Genomic DNA, 14,156 nt, shown 5'->3' on the forward strand with positions numbered 1-14,156 from the left:
CTTTGATGTTTCTGCCATTTCTGCAGTGCTGAGGGAGGTTTTGAGAGGACTGGATTGAGAGTCTGACCTTTCTCTGAAAACAACTATTTTGACACAGCTCAGTTTCATGAAACGTTTCTAATCTTCCAAACCAGGACAATATCCATTACAGTTACTTTCATGTCAGTGAGAGTATAAAAACCTTAATCTAAGTTTCCATCTAGGAGAAGTTACTTTATTCTCCTACTGACCATACCAGTCCATTGTTGGTAACTGGAAATCTGCAGCCTTAGAAGAAGCCTGGATTGATGCAGCAGTGAAGGTACACAGACACTGAGTGGAGAAATTGTAGACTTATGTCTCTATAGTTATAAGTAAGAGTATGTCTTAAGTAGGTAAGATATTATATTAGGTAAAATAGTTTGAAGTTTGACCTGTAATAGTGTGACTTATAGAGTTAAGTTAGAGATCTAGAAACTATAACAGAAGTGTGCATGAGTATGTAACCTGTCATCTTAGTGGCTGAGAGAGAGACACAGTGTGGCAAAATTAAGCAAAGTTAATTGGTTAATAAGTGAAAACAAACTTTGTGTCAACTGCCTGTTGGACTAAAAAGTTATATATTGCCGTGGGGAGAAGAAACTTAGGACTTCCTCAAGCGATGGTTGACTTGCTGTTCCAATAAATCTCACACCTGGAGACTGGTATCTTATCAGGCTCCTTGAACAATAAATCATCTCAACACATGGTGGTCCCCATCCCTTGTATTTCATCTCGACAGTCCATGAAAGAGCCGTGTTTGCAATCAGCCTGAGATTTACTGGAGCACAATCACCCTGCCATTGTAAATATTGTGCCATGGGGCTGTGCTTCAGGAATTGTTTTGGTGGCTGGAGTCCCATCTGAATCAAGGAGTAATGTATCAGGACCTCTTCAGGCTGGCAGTCCTGAAGAAAAATGATCTTCAGAATCTTTCAAGGACTGAAAAACAAGGATCTTACTAAACTCTTGAGTAGGAAGTTGTTACTGTCTCAGAAAAATCTGTGATTTTGCACTGCTTAAGCATTTGTGTTGCTGTTAGGAGAATGAAAAGCTGGGAATAAGAAGTGAAATGTCAAGTAGGAGTTGCCTGAGGACAGCTGGAAGTACTGAGGTAGCCAGCTCACAGAGCTTAGGTTCTCACACCTCTCATGTGTCAGATACTGAGCCTGAGCTGGCAAAGGCAGCTCTGCCCAAAGCTGTGCTGGGAACTCTTGGATTGCTGTGTCTGAAAAGCCACATTCTCCTGAGCTGCCTGGCAGTGACACAGCCCTGCAAGCCTGGTCTGCACTAAATTACAGACATTTGCTGGCTGCCTGAAGTCTGGGCAGTGGCTAGAGCTATATCCTGGGTTATTGGACTGGTGGGGAGCTACCCTTAAGACCAGCACAGTATAAGAAGGCACTGACACATCTCTTTATAAAGGTGTAGGAAATACTAAACTCAATAGAACAAAAGAGGAGGAGACTGTGAGGGTCAGAGGAATAGCAGGAACTGAATATATTTTGTAAGAAATAGATAAAGCAATTCTAAGTGTCCAAACCAATTAGAGTACAATTGATCTTCCTGGGGAGATGTCCATTTACTTTTTCTTTTGATCAGTTTTATTATCTTCACTATGTGATTTCCATTCTGATGAAAAGCCAGATGCTATAATTTTGATTGTGTTGCTTTTCATTTGAGATGATGCTTTGTAGCAGAAGCATTTGTGTCCAAAGTAATTTATCCCATCTAGAGATCCAATCCAAATTATAACTTTACATCTGGAGCTGAGTATTTCAGATTGTTTAAAGACAGGCAAGTGGAAGTAAAGACGAATGAAAAAAAGCCAGGATCAGGAGGAGCCATATGGTACTCTTGTAACAATTAAATTCAGTGCTCTACTTTGCTGCATGTCTGCAGGATGCACACACTAATCCCTTGTGTCCAGGCTCTGTGCCAAGATTAAATTAATGTTCCTACATTTTTTATTTAATCTCCTCCTGTAAGAAGAGGCCACAGCAGAGTAAATAGCTGAGTGAAAACTTCAGGATGTGTGAGCACTGTATCCCTTTCCTAATCTCTCACTCAATGCATTGCCTCTCACATGTGTTTTTGTGGGCAAAAGGTAGAAGAGTCCTGATGATACGCTGACAAAAAAACCTCCAAATGATTAAAATTAGAGATAGTATGTTTATTATGATGCCAGGCACATCCAGAAAAATTTTCCAAAGGCATGTGTGAAATCTATGAGGCTCTTACATATCCATATAGTTATTTAATATGTCTATACATATGCATTAACCCTGCCTACCACTGCTTTGTATTAAAATGAGCTCAAAGTCCTTCTGAGCCTGTGTATTTCCTTCTTCTACACAGGTCAGTGGGTTTTGAAATGAGTCAGTGGTCTCCTGGGATGATGCCAGAGATGTCTTCCTCACGTTAAACTTTTCACCTTTCTCTTGTTGGCAGGTTCTCTGTTCCCTTGGCCATAATCCACCCTCCCCATCCTGGCTCTGGCTGGTTTCTGGGCCCAGGTGCAATTATGGTTTCTTCATCTTCACAATGGCTCATCTTCCTTCTACAAACACAACTAAGCTGGGCAAATATATCACCTTAGCTCTATTGGGTCCATCTAATAATAATTAATCCTTTATATAGTTTCTACTACCCCTCTTAATCAAAATGTATTGTCTGTCTTGCTAGCTATGTTCTTAGCTTCTAAGTTCTTTTAACCCATTGATTCACTGACACACCTAATGCATTTCCGAAATTTTTCTGTGTGTTATCAAGAGTTTAGGAGCCACTAAAATGATCCAAACTTTCCCTTTGAACTTGTTTCATAGGCAAACAATGCCATGCAAGCTCCACAATTATTAAAAGGTATAATATTGGGATTATTTTGGTTATTATGTTTGTTATTTTTGCAGGATAGCCCTAGCTGCTAGTACTTGGCTCTCCTCTGGTTTGCATAGTTGAGTCTGCTGTTTAAATTATGTGCCAGCCAGTCCAAAGTACCTGGTATAGCTCTTGAGTTAGAGCTAACTCATGCCTTTTATCCAAAAGAAAGAAAAACTCATTGATCACTCACTGTGTGCTTTGAATTAGCAAATGATGCCCCAAAACAATGCCTTTAAGATTATTCAGGGAAATAATAATTAAATAAATTCAACATTTTCCAAGCTGCTGTATCTCAGAAATTGTCTGCCTTGATATAAGGCCCTAGGGAAAGTAGTTTAATTAAAAAGTAAGGTTTTCTGTCAGTCTGCTGAGTCCTCTGCAGACTAAACAGCTGCTGATTTTCTACTCTGAGTGTGACATGGTGATGTTAATTTTCTTATTTCTCTCAGTGTGTCTCACAAGGGAGCCAAATCTAGCAGATCATTTTGGAACACCTATCCTGCTGCAGGAAATGTTTGTGTTAGGCTTGCATGTAGGACTGTAGGAATTCTGTAAGCAATATAGGTATTTGCTCACCACCATTCCTAATTCTAGGTCTCTATTTAATTTGAAAATCTTGGGAACATTACACATCATAGCTACTTTCACATATTTTATTAGCATTTGTTCTTTAACTGCTCATTAATACTCAGTGGCAGGAAATTATTGCAAGCATTGTAATAACCCTTTTAATTTTACATGCAGAGACCTCTAGGTTGCTCTTTTAATAATAGGTCCACATTTTATTTTATTTTTTTTAAGGATATTCACCGTAAATTGGGTCAGGTCCTCACAAGGCACGTTATCTCCTATTTTTCTGAGTGTAGACCTCGCTAATCCAGAGGTGAAATATCTTTGTGACCCATCTTTCAGGCACGAAAGTGGAATTAGGGCAGTGGGAGCATCTGTGCCTCTGTGTTTCCTGGGAGTGCTGTTTGATCTGATCAGCAGCAGCAAAGCTGCAGCCTTGCAGCCTGGAGTGAGCTCTGCCCAAGGAATGTGTGTGAAGACAACCACCCAGAGGTGCTTGTGATTGTTATTCACCTGTTCAAAAGGAGAACAGAAAATGCTGGGAAACTCTGTGATTCACAGCTTCACTTGGCTGCTGGAGGATAAAGTTCCTTTTATTAATGTGCTTTTTCCCACAGGCTTAACTACACTGTTGCAGGATTAATTTTTCAAATAGTTCATTATAATATGATATTGAAAAAACTGTCAAGGGAAATATTTCTCAGTGATGCTGGTGTGACTGTCAGAGCCACAGTGCTGTGCCCCAGAGCCCTGTAACCCCAGGGGACAGCAGTGCCTGTGTGCTGAGGGTGTGGCTGTGTGAGCTCCAGACATGAAACCTGAGCCTGACAGAGCCTTCCATTGGTGCAGTGGGTATGAAGCTCCACACGTGGATTACAAAACTACTTTTTGCTACTGTTCTTAAAATCACACTTTCTTCCTTTTTTTTTTTTTTTTACTGTCTTGAATCTTGCAGATTTTAGAAAGAATAAAAGACTAAGAAATGCTTCAGTTATTTGCAGTAGAGTGTTAATTTGATCGATGGGATGAAGGAATGACAATATTTTGCGTTTCTATGCTTTTAGAAAAGAGGGTGTTTGCAAAAGGCACAGTCAGTAGTTAATTAAGCACATCTTTATGTGCACAAACGTTTATCTTCTCGTTACTTATTTTCTAATCCACCTCAATGTTTATTGCAGTTTTCAAATAAACATCTATCAGTTCTCCATCACTGGAGCTGGAGTGCAGACCTGAGTGGGATGTGTTGTGCATCTCAGCAGTGGGGGATTCCAATAGCAATGTGGTCAGATATCTCACTAGAATCAGTTTGTCCAGAAAAATCACACTTTTAAAGCAAGATTTACGTAAACAAAATTGTAGAGTAAGGAAACTTATTGTGGAGCCAGGAGGAAATCCAGGTATCACTGCTGCTTTTTTGCTGCCCACAGAACTATCCTTTTATCCTAAGCAATTGGTCCCTGCTTCAGCAGAAGGACGAAGTCTGGTTCATTTGGTGTGAGCTTATGGCAGCAATTAATTACTTGAAGTGCCAGTGCAGTTTTCCAGTTTCAAATCCATGGAACAGGTAGGGTAGCAGTGGATTTATGCTCTTGCTTTGCAGAGCATGTTGCCCATAAAATTAGGTATGAGGAAGTATTAGGTTTTGGTATTATATCAAGGCATGGATTCCTCCTCATGATTCATGATTTCAATGTTGCTTCCTGGAATTAAGTATTTCAGTGTGAGTTAAATAACACTGACTTAAATGATCTGGAAAAGCATATACATACCCTACCTTATGGGGTTTTTTCCTACCCTTAGAGATATTTTACATCTCTAATTATTATTATTTTGCCTCCTTTTCCAAAACAACTGCCCTTTCCTCCTTCAGAACATAACCTTCTGTGTTCTGTAATTATTTAAACAGTAGGTACAGCGTGTGATAGAAAAACATGTCAAAGCTGTGAACATTCCAAGTGGCACACAAAGGGTCACCAGCTCTGCACTGCAGGAGGCATTTGCAGGATTCCAGCTGAGAAACTTGTATACACCTGTTATTGTGGAAGGCTGGATTAAAAAAAAAAAAACAAACCAGAGAAACAGCAGCCCCTAAAAAAAGTTATTGGGAAACCTGACATTGACAGCATGCCGTGGGTCGGTGCTGTACTCCTGAGAAAACAGCAAACTGAGTGTGTCCTAGCAGGTTACTTATTTGCAGGTGTCCATCCAAATTCCAGAAGAGATCTTTGCTGGTACATTTTCCAAGAGCACCATGCCCGTGTTTGGATTTCCATCCACCTGTAAAGCCTCAAAGATTCAAATTTGATTCATACTGAGAGTACTTCAATTTTGTTGACAAACTTTTAGTTAGAACAAGAGGAAAGTCACGCTGCAAGCAAATCCACACATTAAATAAAATTCTTGGAAGCCTTCTGGTGGCATGTAGTGCATGGAGAAGATTCATCAGTGGTGATTCCTAGATCCCTCTGTTAGCACTTGATGGATCTGTGGAGCTGAATTAGGTTCTTGAGGGACACACCTAAGGAAACAGCAGTGTTGTTGTCATGCATGTGCAAAGCTTTAGAGGTCACTGTAACACCTTGACCATGGCATTTCTGTCTGTTCTTTGCATCAAAACTTGATATGCGTCTGTCCTGGCCCGGGGTTGTGTCTCCTTCAAGGTGGGAGTGGATTTGCCATGTGATCCTGGGGCTTTGATTCTTAGGCACTTGAGGATCTTCTAGGGTCTCTGTGCTTACCTCAGGAAGTATAAAACTGCAACCTTAATTTTACATAAGGCATTATCTATGTTGATTTGCACGTTGGAGAAAAACACGCATGAGAGTGTAATAAAAGGCTAGAGAGTAATAAAATTAGAACAGGATATGAATGTAAATGAGTCATTTTGTCAGCAGCAAATTAATGAAGCCTGGTTTCCTAGAGGTTTGAGCTTCACGTTTGATTTACTGCTACCTAAAAGGTACAAGATGTAATTGAAGCTTTTCTTCTTGTGCAGCTTTTAAAACACTTTTGTGTGCTCTGTTTGCTGTTTGGTGAGATGTGACCTCTTTGTCACCCCTATGCTTTTTCTGTAGCATCTCTGTATTGTGGAGCTGCATCATTTCATAGCACTTGAGGGAAACAATTCATCTTTTTAAAACACAGTTGAAGTTAACAGATGGTTTCAGGAACAAATCCATGTGTGTAGTCACACACCCAGATGTGTCCTGGACACAGCAGTGTGAGCTCCATTCCCATGAGGAATCACGGGATTGCCTGAGCATGCAGTTATCCCTGAGGTTGGAAAGACCTTTAAAATCATTGAGTCCAGCATTAACCCAGCACTTCCAAGCCCATCACTAACCCATGTCCCTGAGTGCCACATTTCCATGTCTTTTGAATCCCTCCAGGTATGGTTGTGCCAGCGCTGCCCTGGGCAGCCTGTGCCAGTGCCTAACCCACACTTCAGGTGGAAGCATTTTCCTGGCGTGCAGTCTGAAGCTGCCCTGGTGCAACTTGAGCCCATTCATGCACCCTATCAGCTGTTACCCTGGAGAAGAGGCTGACTCCCATCCCACCAGAGCCTTCTCTCAGAGAGCCCTGACCCCCCCTTTCCTTCAGGCTGAGCCCCCCCAGCTCCCCCAGCTGCTCCTCACCAGCCTGGTGCTCCAACCTTCTCCAGCTCCGTTCCCCTCTCTGGGCTCACTCAGCCCCTCAGGGTCTTTCTGAGGGACCCAGAACTGGGCACAGGATTTGGAGTGTGGCCTCCCCAGTGCTGAGTGTAGAGGGACAATCACTGGTCCTGCTGGCCACACTGGTCCAGTTGCCACTGGCCTTTTGGGCCTCCTGGGCACACCTGGCTCATGTTGAGCCATTGGTGACCAGCACCCCCAGGTCCTGTTGAGCCACTGTGCCCCAGCCTGCAGCTCTGCAGGCTTGTGGTGGGCTAGCACACCTTGGCCTGGCTGGACCTTAGCCAGCCCAGTGAAACAGCATTTGGTGATTCCTGGTTCACATACAACTGGTGTGTGAACTAGGTAACCCTTTTTAACTGTTGATGCCAATGATAGAATGTCAGAGATTCCGGCTTTCCATCTGAAGTCTTCAGTATTCTTGGTGTAGTGAAGGCTGAGGAAACAGCAAAGGGAGATGTGAAAGGCCAAATAAGCATGCAGTGATTTTTTAATAACTTCTGAAATTGATTTCAAGTGAATGAGGCTGTGTAGTTATTAAAGGAGTAACACTGGGGTTTGTTATTTTACTGCAAGGATCATGAATCTGGTGCTTCATATAAAAAAGGCAGTCATTTGTAATACATTTTTATTGATTAAGGCTTACAATTGCCAAATGTTGTATGTAAATATTACTGAATGTGAAACATTGTCTTTATCAATTTCCAAACAGTGGATAAATTTATTGGTTATGATTCAAAAATTATGAACCATCAGTAGCTTTTTTTCAGGCTATTTTAATTTTTACAGAGGAAATTATTTCCTTATTATCCCTGCAGTAGTAACATATGGATCTACCAAGGCTTTCAAATTGAAAAAAATGTAAACTTAAAAATTAATATGTGCTTATTACTAATGATAGTCTGAATGATTTGAAGAAAAAATGTGTCCAGAGTTTAGTTAAAACATGTATTAAAGTGAAACTCTCAGCAGAGTTCAACCCTGCAATCGGGTTTTATAGGAAGCCCTCAGAGTGTGTTTCCTGGCCTGGCAGAAGAGATACTTTCCCTCTGCCCTGGAAATTGCTATAGGATTTCATGAATGTGCTTCTACCTTTACATGGTGTCACCAGCTTATCCTTTTTTTAGCAATTCTGTGCTACCACCACTTCTATGATCACAAAATCCTATGTCCACCTGCTCCCAAAACCATTCAAATGAAATGAAGAGCAAAGCACACAGTTTTGCTGATCTTGGGGGGAAAAGCAATGTCCCAATTTGCACTCCCATTATTTCAGCCTTGCAAAGGAGAAGGGAGGAGGGTGGTGCCAAGGTCCTGCATCTTCAGTGGTGGCTATGAGCTGGAGAGAAACCCTGCCTCCTTTTCATCCAGTGAATTACAAACCCATGCTTACCTAAGACCCCAGTAAGACAGATGAGCTTGGCACAGTTCCCATGGGTGTCATGTAGGCCCAGGGTTAGCTCAGCCTGGTTGAAATAAAGCCCTGTAGCTGTGTTTAATAATGAGAAATAGTATCTGTTACATTTTAAAGGATTTGTTTGCAATGTGTCGCAGTTTTGGAGACGGGCAAAGAGACAAGCACACACCGTGTTGGTACAACAGCAGCCAGGTTTTATTGCGGGGCACCTGCTTTTAGAGGGGTTTCACATTTCCATGAAATGGAAATGGTTGGTTAAGGGTCTCAACTCCACCCAGCTCACTCATTGTATGGGTGCATCCATGCTTCAGAGGGGTTGGATGTGCTCCCTGTTTGGGTTTGAATCTGATTTATCATTATTGTGTCCAGGCTCTTGCTTCTCTTAAGCTTGGCTGGTCAAGCTGACATCTGTTAAACCAAACTATCTGTGGAGCTTATAGACCAGCTATAGCTGTCACAGTAATGTGTAATAATAGTAGTTTTATATATCTGTCAATGTCTGGCAGTGGACCTTACTTATTTTTCTGCTTTGTTACAGCTCTTACAACTCTGTTACCGTTTCCACTTGCATTGCAGCCATTTTAAAAACATCCACCTTTTGAAAACATCATGAATCTATACATTTAAACTTTTCTACAGTATTAATTAATTTCTTTGGAAACAACAGTAAAGCCCTTCTTTTGAAGAAAAAAACAAAACAATTTACCCAGTTTTTAAAAACATTTGAAGTTGTTTTAAAATAAGCAGGTAAAAAACAAAACAACTTACCCAGTTTTTCAAAACATTTGAAGTTGTTTTAAAATAAGCAGGTAAAAAACAAAACAACTTACCCAGTTTTTCAAAACATTTGAAGTTGTTTTAAAATAAGCAGGTTTCTGGAACTGTATGTGCGGTTTTTGCAGTGTGTTTACAAATATCTCACTGTTTCCAGGCAGCTGTCATTTTTTTATCTTTGGCAAATGGGAATATGGAGACAAAATTAGAGTTATATTTAAAGCTGGAGTATCTTGCATGGGAGTGGGATATAAAGACTTCTAAAATATTTCACAAGAACTAATTGGGATCTGCTGCTTCTATGATTGCTTTGCATTAGGGCACTGCCTTTGGAGAGGGAAAATGATAAATATTTAGATTGGGGCTAAGAAAACTTTTTTCTGCCCAGAGCTATTTCTGTCTTTTAAGAACTGCAGCTTGGATGTCTGCAAATGCTGTCTTGTTTGCAATCAAACAGTGGATCAATAAAATAATAAACACAAACCACTGAAGTCAGGATTTCTGTTGATGGATTGTGCATCTGAGGAAAACTGTTAAGAAACTATGAAGACCAGTCTTTATAGAACACAACAAACAGTATTTTCCATTAGACTTCCCATGTTTGCACTGAAATCCACAGTATCATTTCAGGTGAATGTTTTATTTTGTAGTTACAAAGAAATGTGAGTCATTTTTTCAAAAGTTGTGTGTGACAGCAGTGGGATACAAACTCAGAGATGAGTGCCCGTGATTAAAGCTGGACGAGCTGCTTCCCTCAGCCTTCTCTTCATCCTGTGCTTTGGTCCCTGTGCACAGTTCATTACCATTGTGCAATCTGCTTTTGTGGATGTGCAAGGTGTTAATCTTGTTGAAAACCTGATTGTCAGGGTGAAGTCCAGTGCTTCTTCTGTAGCCCAAATATTTGAGCTCACTGAGGGTGAAGAGCAGAGGGCTTGGGAAAGAGCACAGCTTTGTCCTGGGAAACTCCGTGGTCCTTTCACACCAATGGAGGGAGAGGGTGCAGCAGGAAAATGCCTAAGCAGTGCTCAATGTATGTTTTCAGTGCCCCATAATTACCAAAACAGCTGTGTGCCGATCCTTTAAAGACATTCATAGGATTGATTGCGATTGTTAAGTGTGGGATTTGTCTGCCTGGATGTCAGTGGATGGAGCTGAGCAAAGCTTCAGCTCCTGTGGTCATAAAGGGAAACCTGTGTGATGATAATCGAGGGAATTTTCTAAAAATCCTGTGTTTATACCTCAGTGTACCTAATCCCCACCCTCCCTGCACAAACACCTTTGCCATTTTTTATTTTTCAGACATAATGGGAGTTACGAACTCCAGCATTTTTACAAAGTCACTGTCTGTTCTCTTTTGCAAAAATAAACAGTATATTGTAATAGAGAAAGAGAAGCCAGCCCTGAATTAGAGGTCATAGATTCAGAGTTAATTTAGAATTTGGCACTTAGCTCAAATATGATTGGCAAGATTTTCAAAAAGCTGCAACTGTAAATTAGAAATAAATGGAAAAGGATTATGGGAGTGGGAGACAGCTTTGAATCTATAATGCATGTCCCAAGACTGATTTGTTCATAAAAGAGCATGTGTTTAATGTGTCATCAAAATATTTAAGTTACATTGATCTTTGTACATTTCATTTGTAAAGCTGGGTTCTGGAGTGGTTAAAAATGAACTCCCTGTGCATATTCTTGCTATGATTATGAAGGATAAAATAAAGAACACCAGAAACTGGGTCTTTTTTCCCTTTCCAGTCTCATATTCTCACAAGATTCTTTACATTGTCTTTTGTGACCAAATCAAATTTTTTTTAGTCCTTGCTATATCATCTGTTCTGTAGTGCTCCTCTGAGAGATGCTTTTATATTAGGAAGCAGTTTGGAGGCAGAGTGAGCTGCTGCCAAGGATGCGCTCATGTATGAGAGTGAGAACGTGGGTAGTTGACTGAGACATCCAAAAGGGACACTTGTCTGTGTGCCTTCAACTGCTTCTGCTCCAAAGAAAATGTATGTCTGTAAATAAAGGAGGATGTATTTTGAATGTGCCCATGTTCCACACCATTAGTTTTTCCACTGTTGGGAAACTAAGCTGCAAGAATCTGCACATCCACACAGCTACCACCTGGCAGCTCAAGTGGCTCAAGGAGTGACAGCACCTAAAAAAGGACCACCTCTGAAGTATTATCTATTGTTCTTTTTGCTATTTTCTTTAAATAAATACAGTCTCTTAATTTAGCTCAGAAGTAATTTGCTCACCATTGCATTCCATATGGAATGGCCTCTAGGGCTTTCAGAAACCATTTAGTAGTGACAGAGGAAGAGGGAGGAGTGTGCTTGGAGCTGCACTCAGTGCATCCCACCACACAGGCACCTGCTCACTGGTCCTTTTGGATACACAACTACCTGGTGTCTGAGCCTGTATTTCCCTCCTCAGCAACAGCAGGTGAAATAGAAATGAACTTTGCAGGTGTCACTCCAGTGCATAAAACTCAGACCCCACCCCCCCAGTTATGACTGTTTTGTGCTGTTCCTCACAGGTGAAATTTGTGCTTTTAAAATCCATGGGCAAGAAATGCCCTTTGAGGCTGTTGTGCTGAACAAGACATCTGGAGAAGGTCAGCTTCGAGCGAAGAGTCCCATTGACTGTGAGCTGCAGAAGGAATACACATTCATCATCCAGGCCTATGACTGTGGATCAGGACCAGGTGGAAAAAACTGGAAGAAATCTCACAAGTGGGTGAAAATGAGGAGAAATATTGTTTTGCTTTGGCATACATTCACTCCCACAGTCTATGTTATTGTCAGGTAGAAAGCAAATAAAACAAAGATGAACCATTGTTGCAATATTCCACCCATTTTTTAATTCTTTTTTCCTGTTAGGAAATATACTCCTTTTTGCTTGCTCCAGTTAAAGTTTTAGACAGGACTCTCCTTCAGGTGGATAAATGCATCTCAGTTTTGGTTTATATTTTCCATTCTTACCTTCATATTAAATACATCCAGGTCATAGAAGCCAGCTTTCAATTGATATTTGCAATTTTTAAACAGGTTTTCTCTCTCTTCATCTCATTTCAAAGGGTAAGAGAAGAGGAATCATCCCCTTTTTTTAGTATATGTACGTCATAAGCTGAGCAGTGTCATATTTGAATGGTGTCTGACATCAGCTTTTGTCCAGGGAGTCTCAAAGTGAAGTCCTGTGAAGAGGGGTGTATTGAAAATCAGTAGGTGGTACTCTTTACTGTAGAGCCTATTCCCTGAATAAGCTTAGGTGGCACAGTGCTTTTCTTCCCTTTGAATTCATGAAACTTAAGCTCCAGACCATTTGTCATTAAAGATGGATTTAATTCACATAGATGTGTAAGTGCTGTACAAATAGTTCGTTTTGCAATTATAATAAATGATTTATAGTAGTCATTCTTCCTTTTGCTCATCCAGAACACATGACAATTAAAAATTTAATTAGGTCTATAATGCATGCTGAAGTTTTCAGGATATTTATAAAAAAATACAGATTTAGGAGGAAGCCTGCAATAGCAGATCACCATCAAATCACAGAAACAGGTTTTGCTTCACAATATTGAATTTTCTTATATTCCCCCCTCTTATATCAGTAACAATCTGGTAGAAATACAGTTGTGGAAATTTTTTGTCTAATTTTGACTAAATGAAATCTGGCCCACTGCCAGCAGACTTTGTCTGGTAGCACACTCTCAGCCACACTGCCTGGGCTCCAGCCTTTACTGTGGCTCTGCCACTGCTCCAGAACATCCCTTCTGCGTCCCTCTGGCACCCTGCCCATCAAACCAGAAAGCAAATTCTTACAAAGCAAGGCCTTTAGGGTTTATTCACTAAATACCAAAGGCCTTGGTGGGCTAAATGTACAGTGCTGTAACTCATTGAAGGGTTAGATAATTATCATCAGCAGAAGGTGTCAGCCTTAATTAATATGGAAGAATGTTTGTAAACTGACCATTTTTAGGTAGTGGATATGGAAGACTACTGTGAATTTTTTTCCTCATTGCTTATTTTACCCCGTAAATATATCATTTGCTTTCTGCCAGGATTCATTTTTAGAGGCAGATTTTAATAGGGAGCACCAAGAAACTCTCTTCCTACAAACCATGGCAATAGACTTTTACCTAGTGCCACATTAAGATACTAAATTAAACATAAAAATTCAGCAATATCTCATTTTAATAGGGACTTACCTGTTAATTACCTATTAGTTTTCCAGATACGTTTTGTCAGTCTTTTCAAGTGTTTTCAAAATAAATTTTTAGTGAGGTGTCCCAATAAATTCATTTTTCTCTTTGATATTTTCTGTGCCTTTTTTAGGGCAGTAGTCCATATCCAGGTGAAGGATGTCAATGAGTTCTCCCCAGCATTCAAGGAGAGTGTGTACAAGGCCTCAGTGACAGAGGGGAAGATCTATGACAGCATCCTGCAGGTGGAAGCCACAGACGAGGACTGCTCCCCCCAGTACAGCCAGATCTGCAACTACAAGATTGTCACGGCAGATGTGCCCTTTGCCATCGACAGGAACGGTGAGTCTGCAGGGCCTGGGGCCACCAGCTGACCACCTGGCTGGACAGGGAACTCCAGAGGGACATCCTGTTCTCATCTCTGAGAATGGAGAGATCCTCACAGCGAGCAGTTCCAGCCCTTTTGTGTAACCCTGGGGCAGAAAGCAATGCAGTAATCTCCCGTGGAAATTAAACCACTGGATTTAGGTGAGCAACGTGACTCTTGGTCACTCAGTCCATTCTCCTAACTGCCTCAGATCATGTTTCCCATCCAAATGATGGCATTCCCCAAGGCAGCATGTATTCC

At 40.9% G+C, this 14,156-nt stretch overlaps 1 protein-coding gene across 3 annotated transcripts in view; it reads left to right on the forward strand.

Annotated features, from left to right (window-relative positions):
* Positions 1-14,156, forward strand: part of CLSTN2 (calsyntenin 2) — a 300,445-nt gene that overhangs the window by 215,880 nt on the left and 70,409 nt on the right. For all 3 annotated transcript variants that reach the window (XM_088060824.1, XM_088060825.1, XM_005529580.3), the window contains exons 3-4: positions 11,864-12,059; positions 13,662-13,870. In XM_088060824.1, coding sequence (XP_087916950.1) covers positions 11,864-12,059; positions 13,662-13,870 — 405 coding nt within the window. The remainder of the gene's footprint in view (positions 1-11,863; positions 12,060-13,661; positions 13,871-14,156) is intronic.

Source organism: Pseudopodoces humilis, chromosome 11 (assembly GCF_049639895.1).
Source record: "Pseudopodoces humilis isolate 2021_Gansu_Grassland_sample_001 chromosome 11, ASM4963989v1, whole genome shotgun sequence".
NCBI classification, from domain to species: domain Eukaryota; kingdom Metazoa; phylum Chordata; class Aves; order Passeriformes; family Paridae; genus Pseudopodoces; species Pseudopodoces humilis.